The 25933-nt window shown below is 37.8% G+C and overlaps 1 protein-coding gene across 1 annotated transcript in view; it reads left to right on the forward strand.

Moving 5' to 3' along the window:
* Nucleotides 1-18746: 18746 nt before the first annotated feature.
* The window catches only part of LOC309547407 (uncharacterized protein), a 38388-nt gene continuing 31201 nt past the window's right edge, over nt 18747-25933 (forward strand). Inside the window, exon 1 of the mRNA XM_082247249.1 lies at nt 18747-18779. Within this exon, the coding sequence (XP_082103375.1) occupies nt 18756-18779 (24 nt within the window). The 5' untranslated portion in view covers nt 18747-18755. The remainder of the gene's footprint in view (nt 18780-25933) is intronic.

Consider the following 25933-nt stretch of genomic DNA (forward strand, 5'->3'; position numbering starts at 1 on the left):
GCTACAGAATGCTTGGTGGGCCCATCAGTCAGACCGTCCCTTTTGTACTATTGCTACCCACTGGTATTAGGAGCCTGCACGTCATCACGTCGATTCCCGGAGACCACAGGCAGCGTTTGATGCTATGATAAGTCCGCACTGCTGAAGTGCTTTGAAATGTAAGTGCGATTTCACCATTTATGATTTAATAAATAGCCTTAAAATCAGAGAGCACTAGATCTTGCTTTTATTTTTCTACACCAATGTCATATAAACCTGGAGGGACTATCAGGAGGCAGTGATAGGAAGGCAAACCAGACTGCAGTGATTATCCCAGAGTGTGTATTGACTCTCAGGAGTCTGTTCCTAAGGTGAGCTGCTAATCTGTCACTAGTCACTAGGAGCACGTGGAATGAAGCATGCAGCACTTTTGATCACGTTTGTGGATGAAGATTTTTTGATTTTCTTTCAGTCACTATTTTCACTGAGGATTGGGACTATTAATATTATTGATTTTATAATCACGGCTCAGACATTGATTTATCACTTTAGTATCACAGTTGATGGACTGATTTAGAGGTATTGTGATAACATTTTGTACACCAAACATATTTATTTATTTATTTATCTCCAATGAAAGACTTGGCGCAGCAATATTATTTTCTTTAAGTTTTCACAGGTGTTTTTGTGTTTGGCACTGATTGTTTGCAGCCTTGTGCACAAGAATTTTGATTGATTCTTTTTTTTTGTTTAAAGCGGAGTTCAGGGCACGAAAACTTTTTTTCAGTGAACATACCCCCGGGACAGTCAGGGCTAGTACATTCCACAATGGCTAGCCTCTGATCTGTCCCGGTTCGCACTTACCTACAAGAAGAAATACTCACTTTTAAAATTTCTTCTCCAGCGTTGCCATCTCTGTTGTGGGCAGCTGAAGCCAGCGCGATCCTCTTCTGCGTCCTCTTCCGCGTCTTCTTCTCCCAGAATGCACCTGCACTGGCCCCTCTCGTCACTTCCGGTGCGGCACCGCATTCCTCCACAGCTTCTGGGCATGCCACAGCTTCTGGGAATGCGGCGTCGCACTGGAAGTGACGAGCAGGGCCGGTGCCATCGCATTGATTCCTGGGAGCGATGACGTTCAGCCCCCAGGAATCATCGCAAGACAAGTAGAGAATAGGTGAGTATTTTCAATCTACAATTACAAGGTGAGTGGGGAAAAAAAAAAAAAAAAATGCCTAACTATCCAATTCCTTTTCAGGTGAAGGAGACCAAGCGGATGGGCACAAAAAAAAAGGTAGATTTTGTGCCCGGAACTCCGCTTTAATGTGGGCTTGCGCTGATTATTTTTGATTTACATTAAGGTATTAGGATAACACCTAATGAATACATGTAGTACTAGTATTAGACGCATGAGGCTAATGAGTATTAGACACATCACAAGTGGTGGAAATTATCCTCCTACAACCCCTTCAACATTAGGAGAAGGGTCCTTCTCAATCAGCAGGGCTTGCTTTTTGAGGTAGAGGGGGCACTGCACACCTTGTACATAGTGAACTGTTAAGTGAGTTGAATTTTGCCCAGTGTGGTAAATTATGGGGTTCGCCTTGCTGAAATACCAAGAGGAGATTTTTTTTTTATCCCATATCTCTATTCAGCACAGGTGCCTATACATATAGGGTTATTTATATAAAATGAAGGCACATCTAGTCGGGTTGATGAATACAAATATATCTAGTTGGTTGTAACAAATGATCAAAAGGTTTTAAAGAACCAAGTGCCTAATTAGCAGATTGAGTATGAGATGTGTAATAACAGGTCAATATGCTGAAAATATGAAAAAAATGAATAAAATTAGCCCTACTAATAAATAAATAAATAAATAAATAAACTGAATGTATAATAACCACTTGCCAACCACCCCACATATATATATATACTGCAGGGTGGCAAATCTCCTGTACGTGATTTCACTCTTCTGGGTCTGCAGCAAGCATGCGCACCACCAGCAAATGGCTTCCGCTGTGATTGGACACAGTGGGAGCCAATATCTGCTGGGACCCACCGATCATTCCCAATAAAGGCAGAATGGTGGTCTGCCCATGTAAACAAGGCAGATCGCTGTTCTGCTACTAGGGGAGACAGAGATCCTGTGTTTCTGCTAAGCAGGAACACGGATCTATGTTTTCTCACAGCCAAAGCCCCCCCCCCCCACCCCCACAGTTAGAAAGCCTTTCCTCAGAGCACATTTAACCCTTTGATTGTCCCTGATGTTAACCACTTCCCTGCCAGTGTCAATAGTATAGTGACAGTTCATTTTTTTAGCAATGATCATTGTTTTTGTGGCACTGGTCCCCAAAAAGTGTCACTTAGTGTAAGATTTGTCTGCCGCAATGTTGCAATCCCGCTAAAAATCGCTGATTGCCGCCATTACTAGTAAAAAAAACAAATATTCTATAAATCTATCCCATAGTTTGTGTGCCTTTTATTTTTTTACTTATCAAGCTGGTCATTTATTCTTTTTTAATTTTGTGTTGTTAGGTACCCGCAGAGAGTTACAACCACCCCCTTCGAAAACCCATCGCAAATCACTTCAAAAAGTTGGAGACCATGGTGGGCAAAGAGGTAATTTCCATATGTGTAACAGAGTGATTGGGTGCTTGTTTTGAAATTTGTAAGTTGTGGATTGACAAAAGCTTGGGCCTGGGAAAAACAATTCACAATTTTTTATGAAGTTGGAAATTGCATCAATGTCTTCTTTGTCAATGAAACGCTGACTAGCATCCTCACAAATACACATGTCAAATTTCTTAAGGTATGAGACCCATGGGTTAAATATCGCCATACAACGCTCTCTACAGAGAACTTGGCGGCTTGAGGAATGAATCATGGGAACCTAGAAACCCTTCTACTAAGTTTCTCCCCACCTACTCCTTTTTTCCCCACCCAGCTATCAATTGTTTCCCTCCAGCATTTTTATTTTCCCTTCCTTTCAGTTCCAGTTCCCTCCTGTCTTTATATTTGTATGGACCATAGGTCCCCACAAAAATCCCTACTTCTTACTTTCTTCCTATACTTACCTTAAATGTTTCCCAGCCTTAACAAAGACAAAACTAAATCAATACCCCCCCCCCCCCATCAGACTCTTGAGAAGAGGCTCCGGTGTTGGGTAGAAAGTTTGCTATTTGAAGTCTGTTCCCAGCTACTGACTGCACCATCATTCTTTTCGAGCATTGTGAAATAGACACTAATTAAGAACCCTACAAGCCTATATCCATGGGGATGTTTTCCTGCCTTTCAAAAGCTCCCTCACGTTTTTTACCTAAATGGAAACTGAAGCACCACACCCCTGCTAAGAGGTTCAGATACAACTTTATTCCAATAGGGTCAGGGGGACAATCCACAGATCATCTTTTGGAGGTTCAAATTTCCCCTTTCATCAGGGCTTGGCTGCCAAACCAACTGCTGACAAGGCCAGCGCTTGGAATCACAATGGAAGAAATAACAATCAAGGTTCAGTTTACTACTATTCATTATACATTGTTTTCAATTAACCTCCCTGGCGGTATGATTATGTCAGGAATTACAAACCAAAAGCGGTACAATTCTTTTCCTGGAAATTTGGCGTTATGTATTATAGGCCTACAATTCTTAGTAATTACTGACTTAAACCTGACATCCCAGATGTGATAAATTTAAAACACAAACACGTGAATTATAATCGAATCAATAATATTATTTTATTATTTAATATATAATATATATAATAAAATTATATTATTGATTAGATTATAATTCATGCATTATATATTATATATAGATATATGTGTGTGTGCATATATATATATATATATATATATATATATTTATATATATATATATATGCGCATATATATATATATATGCATATATATATATATGCATATATATATATGCATATATATATATATATATATATATAATATAAAATGTGTTTTGTGTTACGTTTTTTTTTTTTTTTTTTAATTTCCCTCCCTAGTTCCGCTCCCATGCAGCATTGCTGCTGCAGGGAACGGAACTAGGAAGTGATCAGAGCGACGGAGACCGACGGAGGAGCTGCGGGACTCTCGGCTGGCGGTCACAGCAATGAGAGATCATCGCTGGATCGCCAGGATAAGGTAAGAGAACACCGCTGCGCTCTCTGCAATCCACCCCGAGCGTGACTCGGGGTTACCGCTCCTGATATGAAAAACCAACCCCGAGTCATGCTCGGGATTACCGCTAAGGAGGTTAAACCCTGATGAAGGGGATGTTTTTTTTGGACCCCTGAAATGCATTGGGTACCCTTTGGATTGTTCTCTTGACTTTCATTGTAGTAAAATTATATCGGGACCTTTCAGTAGTGGTGTAGTGCTTCCATTTCATTTCTATTATATTACATTGCAAGGTGACATGGAGATCCTCTGGGGTGTAGAAGCCGCCAGACCAGGAACCAGGTTATTTATATCAACATCAATGCTTCAAAATAGCAAGGGTATAGGATAACCTTATGGGTTCAGCATTTGCTTTTTTTTTTTCACTGTCTTTGATTAAATGTTTACCTTTATAGAGTCCTCCCTGGGGTCAGTTAAATCTTGGGTCAGTGACACATATCTCTGTTAGTGTTTTCTTTCTTATCTCAGGTAATCTCATTCTCTGCTTCTTTTGTAGAATTATACTGAGTGCGCCCAATGGAAGAGTACAGTTGGGATGCAGGAAATTCTTGATTTGATTTCAGATCTGAACTCACGTATACGGGCAAACACAAGCACCGTCTGATCAAGAAACAGAAGAATTTTACGCATTTACCTTTCAAAATAATTGTATGTCTTTTCACCGGTTTTTAGACCTTCTTCTACTTTGAACTATTTCAATTCCATGAGCAAATGGCACTTTTTTTTTTTTTTTTTTACAGATTTGCCAAAGGTTCCTATTAGTACAGAAGATACAACATTTTTCGTTCATGCTGCTATCTTCTAATTATAATTATGTTAAATGTTTAGCATAGAATAATTATTGGTTGTGTGGATCTTAACCACTAAATTGCAATAATTCACTTGTCAGTGGACAATGTGCCAGTGGTATAATCGGGTATAATTGGGAATCAATATGGCAAATGTAAGAGAAATATTAAAATTGATTGACATAATATATATATATATATATATATATATATATATATATATATATATATATATATATATATATACTGTATTGAAACTACATATTTGCCTCTGTCTGTGCTCTTCACATCCAATCCAATGAATTGTTACACTGTATCTGTAGACATAGCACTTTAACACAGATGTCATTTTTAACTTGAACTTTTATTGAATAAACCAGTAAAATGTATTCTTCCACCCATTCCTTACCATTTTATTGCACAGAATTATTTTTGTGAAATGTGAAGAAATATAAAATATAGTAATATAGTAATCTAATGTGGCTACTCAAACATTTTGAGATGTTTTGTAACATAGTTGTATCTATATACTTTTCTATATCTACAAAATGAAAAAAAAAAAAAGAAATAAATAAACCTATGAAACTAAAATGTAGTAATCTAATAATAAACTGTACCATGTTGAAGTGCAAAATGCAAACAGAAGGAGCAGTGCTACTACCCATACAGCTCACCAATAAATGAGCTCCTGGCTGCCCAATCCACAGCCGTTTAACTGAGTACATATGTAGAAAGATGATCAGCACACCAGTTGCAACTATTGGGTGCCGATCATCTTTCTCCACCATGTTAAATTGGACCTGTTGTATTTGGGAGCTCCAATTACAGTTTGGTTTGCCATCACTAAGCCCGTTCTGTGCAAAGTCAAACTGTGCTTTGCCATGCATACCATGTCCTATCCAGTCATTTAAAAATGGGCCATGGTGTGTGTAGCGCTACTCCTGGTTTCTTCTATTTTTTTTCTTTTTTAGGTCTTCATTTATTTTTACTTTGCTCTGGATTCCGATGTTGGCAGAGCACATTTGTAAAACACATTGCTTTGCCAGTGTAGAAATATCTCAAGCTGCTGTAGGGAGCAGCACTGTGGACATTATGTCCATGGAAAAGTCCATTCTCAATGCAACCCAGTGACACTGGTTAAAAGTAAAGGTTCGGCATTACTGAGCCTTTCATGCTGCTTTCACACCTAAGCGCCATGCTACGTTTTATTGCTGCATTCGTTACAACAGCAAAGAGCAACACGTTTACAAATGGGCTGCAAATGCACCAAAGTAGCTTGTTTTCTTTTTTTGGCACCAAGCCAAGCGCGTTTTGCATTGGAGATTTTGTTGCACAACAAACGCGTGACAAAACTGGAGACTGCTTCCCATATTTAGTGGGCCATAAAAAAAAAAAAGATGGCATATAGGGGACAATTCTTCATACTTCCTGGCCTTGTTCAAAAATCGGACAATTTTCAGGAAAGATTTGCCCAAATGTTTATGGACTATCTGGTTCCAAACGACCCTGCCTTCTATCCACTGTTAGGATATCCCTGTCAAAGTTTATAAGAAGTCTGTCCTTCGTCATCTACTTAATGCCGCCAAAGCCTGTATTGCACAGCGATGGAAGGACCCAAACCCTCCCTCCATCTCGTTATGGCTCAATAGAGTGAAGGACATCAACAGGATGGAGGACCTGATGCTGACTGCCCAGAATAAACTAGAATGGTTTCCAAAATTGGCTCCACTGGAACATGTTAGTGTTCTCTAAAGAAGGCAGGGCTCTAATGGATAACTGTTCTGGAGACTGAACTCCCATTGGCCTTTAACTGGTTCTGCTCTTACTTGCCCAGAAACTTCCCCCTTTTCCCACCCATTTTTTTTTTATTCCCTCCCCTCCCTTCCTCCCTTCTCTTTTTACTCTCACTTACTATCCCCCACCCCTCTTGCTCTCTGTATAAAGTAAAAATGTTGTGTCCTGACCGCACTGCTGTCTCAACTGTGCAAGGGGGAGAGGTGCAGGTTGGGAAACCTCCCTATAACATTTCATGGATTCCTGCAGGTCTATCTCCAGAAGTTCCATGTTACCATTGGCTTGCCTTGAGGGAGAAATGTTTTATTTCCTGGCCCTCTGCTCTCATGGAGGAGTTACTTTTGACCCAGGCTTCCCGATACCTCTCTCCCTTTAGATGATTTGTACTTATTTGACATCTAAAAGATTATATTTGCTGAGTATTGTATTTCTTTTCTACTTGATCGCCTTCTGTAATTTAATCTTGATGTTGACCATGTTTATATGCGGTCTATGGGACACTTTGTTCGTTACATAAATAAATTGAAAAAAATTAACTTAACTAGTAATGCTGCAATGTGAAACCTTTTGGAAGTTCATGTGTGTTTGTTCTGAGATTAGTGGGCCTTCACATAGCCTCGAGCATCACCTCCGGCAGCAGGGGAGAAGAATAGGAACACTCCCTCCAGTCACCACCCTACAAGTACATTCCATGTAATATAGGAACAAAGAGGGTGTGAGATGGTCGGGGGTAGGAAAATAGCTGATCACAAACACATGCTCTACTTTTATCCTCAGAGCTGATAAATAATTACCAAAGTCAACTAAATGCTTTGCTTATTTGGAAAAAAAATTGATGTATGTTTTTACAAAATATGTTGTTGTTTCAGCCCAAGAACTGACAATCGATTTCTTGTTTCACTGTACAAAAAATGACACTTCTTAAGGAAAACTAAATTTTTTTCTGCTTTGTGCTTGAGTTGACAATTTTGTTTCAGCATACTAGAAGTGTCCTCTGTGTTTTAAAAAGAATCTGTGTTTTCTCCCAGAATCCTTTTCTCTTTCTAAATTAAGGGTACAAAAAGAGGCAGCCAACTTGGAAGACACAGAAGTGCTTTTCACCATATAACTTTTAGGCCTGAAACATTTTCCAAATTCTGTGAACTACAAATAATACATTACAAAACTCAGAAATACCTGCTCTCGTTATAAATAATAAAATGGGAAAATAAATAAAGTAAGAAAGCAACTAGCACAGTTTCCTGGAGAAAACAGTATCAACAATAAAAAATAAATGCAATGCTTAAAAGTGAAGTAAAGTCAATAACTTGAGGGGATGAAAAGATGATAAATAGGGATCTAGTGACTGTAGTCACACATGACAGGTGTTAATAAAGCTGCCACCGATAGAGGGGACACACACTGACCCTTCATTCATCATTTGGGTTAAGGGTCCCTATTTATTGTCTTTTCATCCCCTCAAGTTATGAACTTTACTTCACAAATTATACTTAGAAAGAAAAAGAGGTGTTGTTTTTTAAATAAGCTACTTTGCTGATTTAGCCTCAAAACACAAACAGTGTTTTTTGGGCCCTATATGGGTCCAATTTCAAAAGAGTTTTCTTTCAAAAATCGTATCTAATAATTTTTGTTTGAATTTTGCACTATTTGTGGGCCACAGCAATGGTGGATTTTCGTGCGGTCATCAAATTTGAGTGATCGGACATTTTTGAATTTTTTTTAACCACTTAAGCCCCGGAAGATTTTACCCCCTTCCTGACCAGGGACTATTTTGCGATTCAGCACTGCGTGACTTTAACGGACAATTGCACGGCCGTGCGACGCTGTACCCAAATTAAATTGACGTCCTTTTTTTCCCACAAACAGAGCTTTCTTTTGGTGGTATTTGATCACCTGTGCGATTTTTTGATCATGCGCTATAAACAAAAAAAGAGCAACAATTTTGCAAAAATAACAATATTTTTCAAATTTTTTAATATGAAATTCCCCCCAAAAAATGTAAAAATCTAAATTTTTTAACATTTTAGGCCAATTTGTTTTTTGCTACATATTTTTGGTAAATTGGTTTGCGCTAAAGTTATTGCGTTTACTAACTAAGGGAAAGATTTTTGTCATTTTTATTGTTTTTTTTAAAGAGTAATAGCGCCAATCTGCAATTTTGTTTGCAGGACTGCGACATTGCGGCGGACAGATCGGACCCCTGACTGACATTTTTGACACTTTTGGGGGTACCAGTGACATTACTACAGTAATCAGTGCTATACAAATGCACTGTTACTATAAAAATTACACTGGCAGGGAAGGGGTTAACTTTATTGGAGAAGGAGGGGTTAAGTGTGTCCCTAGGGGCGTGATTCTAACTGTAAAGGGATGTGGCTGTTTGTGTAACAACAGAGACATACGATCCTACATAGCAGGACCGTATGATCTCTGCACTTACACAAGGGAGAATGACAGGCGGCTTTGTTTACATTAGCCGCCTGCCTTTTTCCCTCTGTACCGGACGATCGCGAGTGACCGGCGGACTTCGGGTTCGCCAATCACACGCGCGAACATGTTAGGGAGCAAGCGGGGGCGGGAGCGCGCCTCCGGCGGCGCGTGCTCGCCCCCTAGACGCTCAAAGGCTAGCGACGTAGCCCTACGTCACTTTGCCTGGTAGGGGCTGACTGCCGCCGTAAATAGTCGTGCGGCAGTCGGCAAGTGGTTAAAAACAAACAATTTTCTAACTTAACCACTAGGCGACCAGCTGTCACAGTTATACAGCAGGAGGTTGGCAGGTTCCAGCAAATTGCTATCACTTGCCAGCGGGGAAGCCGATCTACAGGGCCAACGGCCGCAATTGTCGCCGGGCACCCGTGATCGCTCCCGGTATAGAGAGAACGACGGTCTGCTATCAACACACATCCCCTGTGTTCCTGATATTTAGGATCACAGGTCTCTGTGTTGATTTCACAAGCCCATCCCCCACATTTAGAAAACACCCCTAGGTTCACACTTAAACCTTTGATCGCCCCTGGGTTAACCCCTTCCCTGCCAGTGTCATTATTACAGTAACAGTGCATATTTTTAGCACTGATTACTGTAGTAATGTCACTGATCCCCCCAAAAGTGTCAAAAATGTCAGTTAGAGGTCCGATTTGTCCGCTGCAATGTGGCAGTCCAGCTAAAAATCGCTGATTATCACTATTACTAGTAAAGAAAAAATAAATAAATAAAAATGACAGAAATATTTCCCCTAGTTTGTAGACACGATAACTCTTGCACAAACCAATCAAAATACGCTTATTGGGATTTTTTTTTTTTACCAAAAATATGTAGCAGAATACAAATTGGCCTAAAATTAAGGAAACATTACATTTTTTAATTTTTTTTGGGGGGGGGGGGGGGCGAATATCATGTAGCAGAAAGTGGAAAATATTGTTTTATTCTTAGAATTGTCGCTCTTTTTTTGCTTATAACGCAAACAATAAAAATTGCACAGGTGATTAAATACCACCAAAAGAAAGCTCTATGTGTGGGAAAAAAGGACATCAATTTTATTTGGGTACATTATCGCACGACCACGCAATTGTCCATTAAAATAATGCAGTGCCGAATCACAAAAAAATAGCCTGGTCATTAAGGGGAAAATCTTCCGGTCCAGGAGTGGTTAATGATGGGAGAATCGTGAGAGAAAAATAATCCAAAAAGGAATTTGCATGAGTGAGAGAAAAGAAAATTCCCGGAAAAAAAGGAAGCTACGAAAATTATTTTCTGTAGCAATCTGAGGTGAAATTGAAAACTTGGTTGGACGAATTTCAAAATCAATGGTGGCATCATCAAATCACAAAACGCACAAAATTTCTGATTTTTGAAAAAAAATTATTTCTAAGATTGGACCCATGTATGGCCAGCCTTAGTGTACAAATTAGTGTCAACCAATTAGGTTCAAGAGCTGACAATCTCTTTCTACATACAGTTAAATAAAAAACTGCAAGTTCTTTGCTGCTTTATACAGTTTATTTTTAAACTCAGTACTTAACACTTCTCTTGTGGAAGACTAAGTAAGCCCCTGATGGATACTTATGGAGGTCTGGTAAGCAGCCTCTATAGGGAACTTTTGGTGTTGTGTGCCATCATCTCACATGAAAGTTGGTGACGGGATCTCATCTGTATGGACATTGGGCATAAGATTGCCTTTCACAAGCGCTGCATTAGGACTCTTATTTTATTTATCTGCCATCAACAGATTAATGCTGGCAGCTTTTTTAGTGATTTGTATTCTTTCATGACTAGCGCAAATTTTCTATTTACATTTCAGGTTTCTCATAATGTTCTAGTATGTGATGCATACTAGCACATTATGATATTGCCTTGCAGGAGAAAACTTTTTTTTTATCACCAGCCTTTACTACTGCTTTAATAATGCTGCCAACTGCTACATACAAGACATACAGGATAAATAAAGCTTGGTATGCATTTTTTTGTATTGAGATTAAAGACACACAAGGCAAATAAAGTGTGGTATCAAGGAACTAAAGAGATGAAAAAATAGTTTGTGAATTGTGCATATTGCATATCACTTAACATTAATTCTTTGAAAAATATATATTCCATGTTTGTATTTGTAATAACTCTGTTGGTATTTGTCTTTTTTACAGCTTTAAAAAAATAAACCCAGTGCTTAAAATGGAGGAATAAATTAGGGAACCATTCAGAAGTTGAGAAGGACATTTTGCGCACCGTACACGTCCATATCACTAAGTTACTTTGAGTTAATTAAGTAAAAATTTACTTCTGAATACATTACTTGATCAAGTTTTTTTTTTAAATTCAAGTGAGTGATTTTAAACAGAGCACATGATATTGAAATCACTTTGAAACTACTTTTTAGTACTCTCCCATGGGGCTCACAACTTGTGTTAATTTAAAAATGGATAAAGAAAAGGGAAACTAAAAAGGTTGAACAGGGCCAGATTTGTTAACCATAGATGGTCCATATGAGTTCATGATCCTGGCTTTAGAGATGTTTCCATTCTGTGCGCTTGCTATCATCTTGGGAAATGTTCATGGAACCCAGCAGAGCAAAACTCCCAAAATGATCTTACTGACATTGTAAGGGCTTTAAAAAAAATGCATTTTTTTTAAACATGTGAATGTAATGTTATTACATAAAATGTTATATATGGGAACTGATGAGACATAAATTATAATAAATACCTATAAACTATTTATATCATTTTTTACATTGTATGAATTTAAATTGTTTTAAGGCCATACCAACTATAAATCTAAAACCAATCCCTTTACACCATTACTGAATGTACCTTTAGGCACACAACATAGAGCAATGGGGAGGGTGGAGAGCCATCAGAATATTGAGCAAGCTGATTCTTATGTGCCCTGGTCCAAAATGAAAAATGTTAGTAAATTCATTAACCCGGCTCTTTGGATGATTTTGCTACTCATTGTCCTGTTAAAATTGCACAATACCAAGAACAGAACATTTTGAACTGAGTATATGATTTTTTTTTCAAATTTTGGATTTTTTAAAAAACATATTATTGTTAACCAAGTACATGACTTTATTCCTCCCAAGTACATATTTTTATTCAAGTACATAATTTTTTAAAAATTATGTGACTTTTTTTCTATCTTTGACCAGCACATGATACTTATCCAAGTCAATGTTTTTTTTTTTTTAACAAATAACTTTTTTTCAGCAAAGTATATAATTTTAAACCAAAATGTACCATATGATTGATAATCATTTAATGTCCTATGATTATTCATTTCAAATGGAATCATCTTTAGCTTTGTCTCTGTAAAAGACCAAGACACTTTTTGATCTGTTTTAAAATCCTTCAAATTGAATGTAGTTTAATGCTTTTTTTTAATATTAATATTATACATCATAATTGCACACATTCGGTGATCCATCCTGTGTAAACACACTTCCATGTCTAACATTATCCATTGTTGATTTTTCATATAAATGTAAGGATATTTCTGATCAATGTTCTTTGTAGAAAATATTTGACTCTTTAGAACAATCTTTCTCAACCTTTCAACACAGAGGAACCCTTGAAATAGATTTCTGGTCTAAAAATTAAAAAATCTACAACTTATGACACATTAGTGTAACAGTCAGTGGGAAGAATGCTCCTTACTCTTATCATCATTGGGAAGAATTACCCCCTTACAGGTAGCTAAAAGGAGCAATTGCGTCATTGGGAACTTATCTGAAAGGCAGAAATTGCTCATTGCTCAAGGAACCCCTAGCAACCTCAGGTGGAACCCTAGGGTTTAGGGTTTAGACATTAATAGCTGTGGGTTGAGTTATTTTGAGGGGACAGCACATTTACACAGTTATACAAAATGTACACTCACTCCTTCAGTGTTGTCACATGAAAAGATATAATAAAATATGTACAGAAATGTGAAGGGTGTACTCACTTTTGTGCGATACTGTATATATATATATATATATATATATATATATATATATAAAATTGCACTTACACGGTTTACAACTTAGAACCTTAGGACCCTGGAAGACGTCACCGTATGACGAAACGCTTAGGTTGGAGCGGCGTGCCAACCTCACCGCAATTGTCCCATGAGAATAACTTCAGCAATATTTTGCCCTCACAGACACATTGCCTTCCCCAATATCTTGCCTTCACTGACACATTTTAACCAACGTCTTGTGTCCTTCCCTGACTGTAACATCGCACAATCAATGGGTCAGTTCAGTCACCTTTCATCAAGTGACCCATATATTGGTTTAGTTGCCTTTCGTTGAGTGACTGGCTTTTCAGTTTGGTGATGTTGGACTGGTCGCTTTTCATCTTCCCTGATTGATACTGCTTTCCTTTATGTAAGTAGTCGCTTGTGAGTGAAGCTAAGGACAAATATATATAAATGTGAATATTTGATTATGATATGTAGAACTCCAGAGAAGGTCATACATTATGCCAACAAACAAGGTGCCACTTGCTAAATTAGTGAAAAAAAACTCTGGTGATGTTTTTGTTCTTGGAGGTTCTGCCAACGTGTTTTGAAACCAAAAGCTGCAAATTACCATTGTCTGTATACAAGGAGATCTGCACCCCTTTTTTTCATGTGATTTTTGCTGGTTTTGTACTAAGAAGATATAGAAATTGCATGCAAATATCTTCCCCAAAGCTTTTCCTTCAGAGACATACTGCCTTCCTTGATTGACACATTGCCTACCTCAAGCAATGTGTCAGTTCAGTCACCTTTCGCCTAGTGATCAGCATATCGATTTACTTGCTTTTCAGTGACAGGCTTGTCGATTCAGTCACCTTTCTTTAAGTGATCGGCATGTTGTACTGGTTGCCTTTCATCTTCCCTGGCTGACACATCATACTGCGGTTCTTCATGTAAGCAGTAAATTGTGAGTGAAGCTTAAGACAAATATATACTGTATATAGATGTGAATATTTGGCAATGATATGGAGAACTCCAGAGAAGGTCATACTTTATGCACACAAACATGGCACCACTTGCTAAATTATTGAAAACAACTGTGATGTTTTTGTGAATGATGATTCTGCCAAATTATTTCTGAAACCATAAACTTCAAATTACCATTGTCTGTGTACAAGGAGATCCTGAACACTTTTTGAAAAATTTGCAAGTTCCATTATGTGGTTTCTTGCTGCTTTTCTACTGATAAGATGTAGAAAACACAAACATCAGAATACTTTCCCCCACACTTTGCCTTCCCTTCCCATCATGGACCCATCTCCACCAATGCAAAGTGTCGCCTTCCCTGAATGACACATTGCCCTCCCCTGACTGATGCTTCAGTTCAGTTACCTTTTGTCTAGTGGCTGGTTGTCAGGAATCATAAATCAGACTGAGACTGAAAATGCAGTAAAAATCACACCTTTATTGTAATGGTAAAAAATGGTACAGAACAGAAAACGTAGTCAAAACATAAGGCAGGGGTTGGAAGCCAAAATGAGAAGTCAGACAAGCCAATGATGAGGAAACCAGAAATCAGCGTAGTTGGAGGCAGAGAAACAGGATCGGGAACCACAAGGGACGTCGGCCGGGCAAAGTCTTTCACAGGAACACAGCAGAGAAACGCAATATATGTTGACCAGGTGAAGGCAGGAAAAGAATGAACAATGATATGGAGAACTGCAGAGAAGGTCATACTTTATGCACACAAACATGGCGTCACATACGAAACTATTGAAAAGGGCTCCTGTGATGTTTTTGTTTATGGGTAAAACAAGGAGGTAAGTGGCGCTGCCAAAACTAACTAAACAACAGGGAAGAAAGAAGTACTAAAGCATCCACATTGTAGAGAACCAATTCCAAATACAAATATTGCATAGACCTTCAGGTGGCATACATAATCCAATAGTCAGTACATAATATGCAGAATAAATAACTGATAGAAAACAATTATACTGATGATATAAAGCGCATAAAGGTGACTAGAAATCTCAATGATAAAATAATTATTAAACCCAATCTAATTGGGGTACTGTAAAAAGTGGAACAAAACGTGTAATTCTAAAGTGCTGTAGTGACAATATGTGCATAAGATCTGTGAAGAGCAAAACCACACAAAAGAGCAGGTGTGGGTATATAAAGATCAAAAGAGAATAAATAGCGGTGCAGGGGCAAGTGTGGGTATATAAAATAAAATAAATACACAAGGAAAATGTGTAACAGTGCTGAATATAAATTAGTAAGAAAACGAAATGCAATACCAAATCGCATAAGTGGGGGTATATAGAACGCAATACCCAAAAAATTAATTATCAGTGCAAAGATAAGGGTATCTGAGGTGAATACCCAAAGAGAATAAATAACTGTGCTCGTTAGAAATGAATGGATAGTGAAAAAATTGAAATACAAAAAAATTAAGAAAATAGCAATAATAAAGTGAAGTGAAATCCTCAAAAAGAATATGTACTGGTAATAGTCCCAGGCACAAAAAAGTGCTTAAGTGCAGGGTTATAGCTAGGTGCAGTTAATAATGGTTTGTTAGTCCAACTGACAAAATAAGGTGCTTCAGTGCAAATATTCATTCAGTGCCGATTCCAAACATTGCTATTTTATAAATTTTTTGTATACCTTCGGAATATTCACCTCTGTCGCCACATATGCGACGTGGCATTGCATTTAATTTTTTTCACTATCCATGCATTTATAACGAGCACGGTTATTTATTCTCTTTGTACCGAGAAGATAAAGAAATCACAGACATTGGCACATATTCTCCAACAATTTGCCTCCATAGTCATGTTTCCCCGACATCCTTCCTTTATTGAGATGCCCCAACCCGAAACAGTCACTTGTGGGTGGAGCTAGAGATAAATATATATAGATGTAAGTTTTTTGTTGAAGATATGGAGAACACCAGAGAAAGTCATTTTTTGGGTACCTAAACATGGCGTCATTTGCAAAATTTTTGAAAAAGTCTCCTTTGATGTTTTTGCTCATAACCATTCTGCCAGGCTATTTGGAAACCAAAAACTGCAAATTACCGATGTCTGCGTACAAGGAGATTCATAACACTTTTCGAAAAATGGTAAGTTCTATCATGTGATTTCTTGTTGCTTTTGTACTGAGAAAATGTAGAAATCACAGATATTGGAATATCTTCCTAGACACTGGCCTATACGGACACACTGCGTTCCTTTCACTTTGCCTTCCCTTCATTGACATGTCCCAACCATTGCATCATATCGCCATCCCTGAATGACACATTGCTTTCCCCAACTTTGTTTAATGCCAAGCATGTCAGTTTTGATACCGTTTGTCAAGCGACTGGCTTATTGGTTTGATCACAAGTTGTCAAGCAACCGGCGAGTTGGACTTGTTGGCTTTCATCTTTCTTGACAATGAGATCCACAGTGCTTTTTGAAAAAATTATAAGGTCCATAATTTGGTTTCTTGCTGCTTTTGTGCAAAGTATGAGGTAGAAATTGCATACATATATTGCTAATACTATCCAAATGTCTTGTTGTCTTCAACCAGCCTCGGTTAAACACTGCTTGATGCAACAAGTGTGGTTTGTTTGAGAGATGCAACCATCAGAAATGTAATGTTGTTTGGCAGACAATACTGAATACTTTGCTGGCCTTCTTGCCACGTATTGTTCAATGAGTAATCTTTTCCTGAAAGAATGTATTAAAATAAGCGACGCTTGTAATTGAAATATAAATTATCTCTTCGCTGATCTTAAGATTGGTGTAATAAATTTTTCATGCAATTGCATTTGCTGGATTTAAAATTTCTACAATGATGAAAAATCGCTTTTCATGACCAATGTGTCAGTACAGTCATCTTTCATCAAGCTACCGGCATGTCAGTTTAAAATTCTTTCGTAAACCCAACTGACTTATTGGTTTTATCAACTATCGTCAAGCAACCGGCATGTTGGACTGGCTGTATTTCATCTACCCTGACAAGGAGATTCACAACACTTTTTGAAAAATGGTAAGTGAGCTCAGTCACCTTTCTCTGGCTTGAGATAGCTAGGTTTCCAATGGATAGTAAGTTGTCTTATACATTCACCTTCGAGCACTTGATGTGACTCTTTCGAACATAACATTCTTTGCTGCAGTAATGAGTCATCTCAGTCTGAGCCAAAAAACTTTTTGTTTTTCTTGTAAATTATTCTTTAGAGTTTAGTTCTTCATTTCCGTGTTCATGGTCTTCAGTGCTCCACAACACTGAGAATAATTAAACATAAAATAAAACACATTCTGCACACATAAATCATCTAGCGAGGTAAATTAGAGATCTCTGAAGCTCCCAATATGGGTAGTAAGCTGTATTATAATTTCTCTTTCATGTCCTCAATGTGTTTTCTTTTAACATAGCATTCTTTGCTGCTGTAATGACTGAGTTGTATCATTCCTAGAAATTCTTCAGAAAATGTTCTTTTGTTCATAATAATTATCAGCAAAACGTATTTCACTCTTCAGCGCTCCACAAAAGGGAGGCTTCAATCTACGGGCTCCAGTCTCTTATATAGGGGCGGGAAATTCTCAACTTGACTTTACTTAAAGTTTTAACTAAAAGTGAAATCTTGCATTGAATTTTTGGGAATGTACCAAGTGTGGTAGTTCTACAACAGTTGCTTTTATCTAGGGGCGGGGATATCTCCACTCAGAACAACTAACCAATGATAGTTAGTAAATCAGATATAGTGTAAAGCAAACCAGCCAATTGGTACTGGGGGTGTGTCAGCAGTTGGAGCATGCCCTGTTCATTTCACGTCTGTACAGGCATTTGAGCAGACACATTTTCTGCTCTCTTTTATATCTACGTCTGTTATGAGCGGCTTAAGCAATCTGATCATTTGACAGTTACACAATAATACTGTATTTACAAACTAATTGTTAGTAATGTCACCTAAACTATGATAATAGTGGTCAGGGGTAAGGAAAGAAGTATAAATCTCAGATTTATGTATAAGTGCTTATTCCCCCTTACACACTGATGTATTTTTGATGTTTGGAAGCCCTTAGTGCCTCTTACAACTGTCCATAGACTGGAATGGTTGTAGGCAGCTGTATATAGAGGATGTGCCGTTTGTGTAAAGAGGTCCACACATACAGGTGTAAGTCTCTGAATGCACCACTTTACTGAAGTTTCAGCAACTGCCAACAACCATTCTTGTCTATGAGAAGCTGTACACAGCACCAGGATCTCCAGAGCATAAAATCTCAAAATTGGGTCAGTTTCTATTCAAACTTTAGAGAAGGATTTCTTGGGATTTGAGTGGCACTTGGCAGTGCAGGGGGCAGAAAATGTATTTATGTCTTGTCTTCTTTTACACTTATTTTTGCCATTTTATGCAAGTAGCAGCGCATACCTGCGTACAGCAACCAACAACCATTCATGTCTATGGGCTGCTGTATACAGCGCCAGGAGTTTCCACATCTTAAAATACTCAAAAAAATGTCTGTGCAAACATTAAAGTAGAATTTCTCAGGATCCGGGTGGCAGCTGCTGGCACAGGTGGCAGGAAATGGGATTATGTCTTCTTATACAAGTATGGCTTAGTTTAAAACTTTTTGTATAGAGACACATGATTTGATTTACTAAAACTGGAGAGTGCAAAATCTGATGCAGCTGTGAATGGCAGCCAATCAGCTTCTAAATTTAACTTGGTCAATTAGGCTTTGACAATAAAACCTGAAAGTTGATTGGCGTCTATGCAGAGTGGCACCAGATTTTGCACTCTCCAGTTTTAGTAAATCAACCCAACAGTCTCTTTAAATGATAATTTTGAACCAAATACAGAATTGCTGTAAATTGCTTTAAATTATAGGAGTTGATATGAAAAAGGTATAATTTTAATTGCTGTTTAAGCGAACCTGTCTTTGTTTTAAATATCAAATATTTATTTTAATTTCTCAGCCCAAGATTGTGAGTGTGACAAGTGAAAAATGCTCAAAATAAACCGAACCCAAATGCAAATTTCTCTTTTGGGTATTTAACAGTTTTATTAATATGCTGCAATTGACTTTAATAAATGTGAAGTTTTTCATTGTATTTTTTTTTTGTGACTTTACTAAATGTGGCAGGTCTACATCAGTTGCATTGTCTGGTAATAATACACCATCAGGCAGCAAGAGTCAGATACAAAAATGTTCTCGCCAAGTGGAAAGAAACAGAACTCAGTGCCGAGCTCTCGGAGTTTACAAGGCAGAGGGGGTTTCTATCACACCAACATATATGAAGAACTGAATACAGTTCTGTAGAAGTTGCATTTGATCTGAGCTGATTCATAGAGTGACATGCTGAGCTGAGGAAGGACACATCTCTACGTTCTCTTATTGCCTACAAAAGCATGCTGAATGTGAATGCCATGGTTCTACCACAGTGCAGCTTGCACAGTTACACCGTCACACTCCGCCAGTCAGAAAGAGTCAGCCTTGTAAACACCGAGCTCATTGTGTTTTGTTGACTTTTCTTCCACTTGGTGAGAACATTTCTGTATCTAACTCTTTCTGACTGCCGGAGTGTGATTGTATACCAGTGTGAGCTGCATTGTGGTAGAACTGTGACATTACTTTACATTCACATAACTTTACCCTGAAGGATTCCACATTCAACATAACTCATGACAATCTCTGACTTGTAAATACCGAGATCTTAGCTTCAGTTATGTTTCCTTCCACTTGGCGAGAACATATTTGCATCTGACTCTTGCTGCCTGACGGTGTCTGATCACCAAACAAAGCAACTATTGTAGATCTACCAAACTTATTGCATTCCTGAAAATTCTTTAGGTAAAGTCAGTTGTAGCATAGCATGTCAATAAATACCACACTTAGTACATTTACAAAAAAATTACAATGAAAAACTTCACATTTAGTAAATACTATACGTAAAGTCAATTGCAGCATATTAACAAAAGTGATAAATACCCAAAGCAAAAATTTGCTGGTTTATGGGTTCAGTTTATTTTGAGCAATTTTCACTTCACACTCAATCTTGGGCTGGGAAGTTAAAATAAATATTTAAAACAAATACAGGTTCACTTAAAAAGCGATTAAAATGATACCTTTTTTATATTAACTCCTATAATTTAAAGCAATTTACAGCAATTCTGTAATTTGTTCAAAATGATAATTTAAATAGACTGTGTCTCTATACAAAAAGTTTTAAACTAAGCCATACTTGTATAAGAAGACATAATCCCATTTCCTGCTACCTGTGCCAGCACCAACTGCCGCTCTGATCCTGATAAATTCTTTAATGTTTGCACAGACACTTTTTTGAGTATTTTGAAATGTGGGAGCTCCTGGTGCTGTGTACAGTAGCCCATAGATACTTCAGTAAAGTGGTGCATTCAGAGACTTACGCCTGTATGTATGGACCTCTTTACCCAAACGGCGCATCCCTATATACAGCTGCCTACAACCATTCCAGTCTATGGACAGTTGTAGGAGGCACTAAGGGCTTCCAAACATATTAAATACACCAGTGTGTAACGAGGAATAAGCACTTATACATAAATCTGAGATTTATACTTCTTTCATTACCCCTGACCAGCAACTCATTATCATAGTTTAGGTGACATTACTAACAAGTAGTTTGTAAATACAGTATTATTGTGTAACTGTCAAATGATCAGATTGCTTAAGCCGATCATAACAGACGTAGATATAAAAGAAAGCAGAAAATGTGTCTGCTCACATGCCTGTACAGACTTGAAATGAACAGGGCATGCTCCAACTGCTGACACACCCCTAGTAACAATTGGCTGGTTTGCTTTACACTATATCTGATTTACTAACTATCATTGGTTAGTAGTTCTGAGTGGAGATATCCCCGCCCCTAGATAAAAGCAACTGTTGTAGAACTACCACACTTGCTACATTCCCAAAAATTCAATGCAAGATTTCACATTTAGTAAAAACTTTAAGTAAAGTCAATTGTCGCATGTCAATACATTTTTGAAAATGCCCAAACTAGAAATTGACACCTTTACTTGTGTAAAGTGGTGTATGCATACAAATGTAAGTCTCGGAATGCATACTGTCTGCATTCAGAAACCGATGGCTGTACACATGTTTTACTTTGCAATACCTGCATACAGATGTTTATGGCAGCTGAGCACAGCACCAGGAGCTCCCGAGCATCAAAATACACCATTGTGTTTATTCTATAAGGTGAAATGATCCCTTATACATAGATCTGAGATTTAAACTTCTTTCATTACCCCTGACCAACACATTATTGTCATAGTTTAGGTGGCATTGCTGACAGGTAGCTGTTAGAAAATAAAAATATTAATAAATAACCGTCATGGGTCTTATTTCTTAAGCAGTTAATTACAGATGTAGATATGCAGAGCACAGAAAATGTGTCTGCTCACATGCCTGTACAGACATGAAATGAACTGAGCATGCTCTACCTCCAAAGACACCCCCAGCTGCCTCCGAGATGCCCTGGCTGCCTTCCTTCACTCCACCATCACATTCCGAAAACTATTAATTAATTGTTGTGAGTAAAGATTACTCTGCCACTGCATAAAGGACTACAGCCTGACGATTGTATAACACAACTTACTACCCATAATAGGGGGCTGGGGGATTTTTCACTTTTTTTTTGCTCAGACCTGATCCAACATCTGCAGAATTGTATTTGTTTTCTCATACATGTTGGAGAGATAGAAACCTTCTCTGCTTGTATTGTAAACACAAAGAGCTCAGCACTGAGATCTGTTTTTGCAATGTTGAGTTTCTTCTTTCCTTGTAATGAGAAGTGAGTCAGTTCAGTTCAGATGAACCTTCTGCCGAGCTGTGTTCAGCCGCTCACACATTAGTACGGTGCACAGCAACTCTGATCAGACCAGATGAGACTTCTGCAAAACTCTATTCAGTTTCTTATACATGTTTCTGTGATAGAAACCTTCTCTGCCTTGGTGAGAACATTTCTGTATCTGACTCTTGCAGCCTGACTGTGTGCTATCGCCAAACAATGCAACTGTTGTAGAACTGCCATATTTAGTACATTTACAAAGATTTGACACTGAAGGTTTTCACATTTTCTGAAAACTTTAGGTAAAGTCAATTCTAGCCAGTTAAGAAAAGCTCAAAACATAAATTAGTAGCTTTATGGATTTGGTCATTTTCAGTCGTTGTACTCAGTCATGAGCTGGGAAATAAAATACATATTCAATGCTTGAAGAAGACACAGATTCACTCAAACTGGAATTAAAATTTTACTTTTACCTTATCAACCTCTATAATTTGAAGCAACCCTTATTTTACTCTCCCAGCAAATTACTGAGTGTGACAAGTGAGAACTATTCAAAATAAACCAAACAGCTAAAACTCTGCAAATTAAAGCTGCAAATTTCCCCAAATTGCAGGCATTTCACAATTTATCAACATGCTACAATTGACTTTACTTACATTTTTTTTACTAAAAGTAGAATTCTTTAGGAAAAAGCTATGTGAATGTAGAGTAATGTCAAAGTTCTAACACGTTGCAGCTATACCATTTTACTCCGGCAGTCAAAATAAGTCAAATACTGAAATGTTCTCTGGAAGGAAAAAAAACTCAATGCTAAGATCTCGGTATTTACAAGTCAGAGATGGTATTTCACAATTTATCAACATGTTAAAATTGACTTTACCTAAAGTTCTTTTACTAAATGTAGAATTCTTTGGGATAAAGCAATGTGAATGTCATTTAATGTTACAGTTCTACCACGGTCAAGCTCGCTCTGTTATACCGTCACACACCGGCAGTCAGAAAGAGTCAGATACAAAAATGTTCTCACTGAGTGGAAGGAAAGTCAACACAACAACACAACACAAAGATCTCGGTGTTTGCAAGGTGTAGGAGCTGTGGACTGTACAAATGTGTGAGCGGTTGAACACAGCTCTGCAGAAGGTTCATCTGATCTGACTCACTTCTCATTACAATGGGAAAAAAAGAAGCTCAACATTCTCTACTTCTACTTTTGAGTGAATGAAATGAAAAAGTGAGAAATCCCAGAGACTCCCATTATGGCTAATAACTTAAGTGTGTTATCGACAGGCTTTAGTCTTTAGCAGTGCCAGAGTAACTTTCACTCAACAATTGAGTGGTGATTTTCGGAATGTGACGGTCGAATGAAGGAAGACAGCCGGGTGCGTCTTTGGAGTTAGAGCATGCTCAGTTAATTTCATATCTGTACAGGCATGTGAGCAGACACATTTTCTGCACTCTGAATATCTACATTTGTAACGAACTGCTTAAGCAATTTGATCTATTTAACATTTATTAATATTCCTTTTTTGTCTGCGTTGCCACTTAACTATGACAATGATCTGTTGGTCAGCATGTAATGACAGAGTTATAAATCTCAGATCTATGTATGAGCACCTTTTTCTCCTTATGGTGTAAACACATTGGTGTATTTTGATGCTCGGGAGCTCCTGGTGATGTGCTCAGCTGCCTTAGACATGAATGGTTGTAGGCATCTGTACGCAGGTATAGCAAAGTAGAGCATGTGTACAGCCGTAAGTTTCTAAATACAGACAGTAAGCAATTGGAGATTATATTAGTATGCATACACCACTTTACACAAGTAGCAGCAAAGCTTACCTTCATACAGCTGCCAACATCCATTCATGTCTATTGGCTACTGTATGCAGCACCAGGAACTCCTGAACACCAAAATACTCAAAGAATTGGCAGTTTCTATGCAAGCTTCTAAAGGATTGCACAAGATTTGTGCAGGGTTGGGCAGCAGGAAATGTGATAATGTCCTGTCTTCTTATACAAGTATGGCGTAATTTATTAACTTTTTGTATAGAGACAGGTTATTATTATTATTACACAGGATTTATATAGCGCCAACAGTTTACACAGCAGGATTTATATAGCGCCAACAGTTTACACAGCACTTTAGAATATGTTTACTTCAAATTATAGGAGTTGATATGGTAAAGGTGTTATTTTAATTCCAGTTTGAGTGAACCTTTTTTTCCTTCAAGGATCAAATAATTATTTTATTTTCTCAGCCCATGACTGAGCGCAACAAGTGAAAATTACTCAAAATTAATCTGCCATTGCATAAAAGACTAAAGCCCGTAGATGGTATAACACAACTTGAAATGGGAGTCTCTGGGATTTCTCACTTTTTCATTTCATTAGCTCAGAAGTAGAAGATGAGATTGTTAGCTAAAATCTCGTCAGGAGGCAATTTACAAGATGATATACGGCCCTTCAGTCCCAATCTCCCTTCCTAGATAGTGAATTTTCTCTCGTCTGGCCAGGAGTAGTGACGACACATAGCACTCAAGCTTAGTGCAGACACAACTGTTTATTTCAAGTCTCTCTCACACATTTAAAGGATATTTGGGTGGCAAAAACTGCTTGAAACTGGTTACAGTTCATGAGTCAATTTAACAATAGGACATATCTCACAGAAACAGTTACATGAAAAGGCTTTTGTTTTCCCTATACACCTGTGTAAGTGTGGGGTGTCGTGTGTTGGAGATTGCGTTTAGGGGAGAGCCGCTCTGTCTGTGTTCAGCTGTCATGTGTTAATGTAAGCAATTGTGAAATGTGTTTAGGTGGTGTCAGTAATCTCTATACGCAGACTTAACTTTGTCAAGTGTCCAAATGAATGAATGGAAAAGTGTTTAACATGTAAACTCCTATCAATGTCTTGTCGTCTAAATGCAAAATACAGCTGTCTGCTGTCCAGGGTGTATGAATGAGTGTTAGTCTGGCTGGTTACTATGTAATTGCAAGGGACCACATTCCATTGATAAGTGGGCATAAGCTGAAATATATATGAAATATAATAAGGCATGCTAATACAATCTTTCAACGAGATGAAGAATCGAGAAAACGAGAATGCAGAGCTTGTATTGTTCTCATTGTAATGAGAAGTGAGTCAGATCAGATCAGATGAGCCGTGTTCAACTGCTCACACATTAGTACAGTGCACAGCTCCTCCACCTTGTAAACACAGAGCTCTTTGTGTTGTGTTGACTTTTCTTCCATTCGTTGAGAACATTTCTGTGCCTGACTCTATCACTGCCAGAGTGTGACGGTATAACAAAGCGAGCTGCACCGTGGTAGAATTGTGACATTCACATTGCTTTATCCTGAAGAATTCTACATTTAGTAAAAAACAAATTAAGTAAAGTCAATTGTAGCATTTTGATAAATTGTGAAATGCCTGAAATGTAATGTGTGGAATTTGCAGCTTTAATTTGCTGGATTTATGCTGTTTGGTTTATTTTGAATAGTTTTCACTTGTCACACTCAATCATAGGCTAAGAAAATAAAATAAGGGTCGCTTCAAATTATAGGCGTTGATAAGGTAAAACTGACATTTTCATTCCAGTTTGAGTGAATCTGTGTCCACTTCAAGCATCAAATAATTTTTTTAATTTCCCAGCCCATGACTGAGTGCCACAACTGTAAATTACCAATTCCATAAACCTGCAAATCAAAGCTACTAATTGCTGTTTTGGGCATTTCACAATTTATTACCATGCTACAATTTACTTTACTTAAAGTTTTTAGTGAATGTGAAATCCTTCAGTGTCAAATCTTTGTAAATGTACTAAATATGGCAGTTCTACAACAGTTCTATTTGTTTGGCGATAGCACACAGTCAGGCTTCAAGAGTCAGATACAGAAATGTTCTCACCAAGGTTGAGAAGGCAGAGAAGGTTTCTATCA

Source organism: Pelophylax lessonae, assembly GCF_965119305.1.
Source record: "Pelophylax lessonae genome assembly, chromosome: 2".
Taxonomy (NCBI): domain Eukaryota; kingdom Metazoa; phylum Chordata; class Amphibia; order Anura; family Ranidae; genus Pelophylax; species Pelophylax lessonae.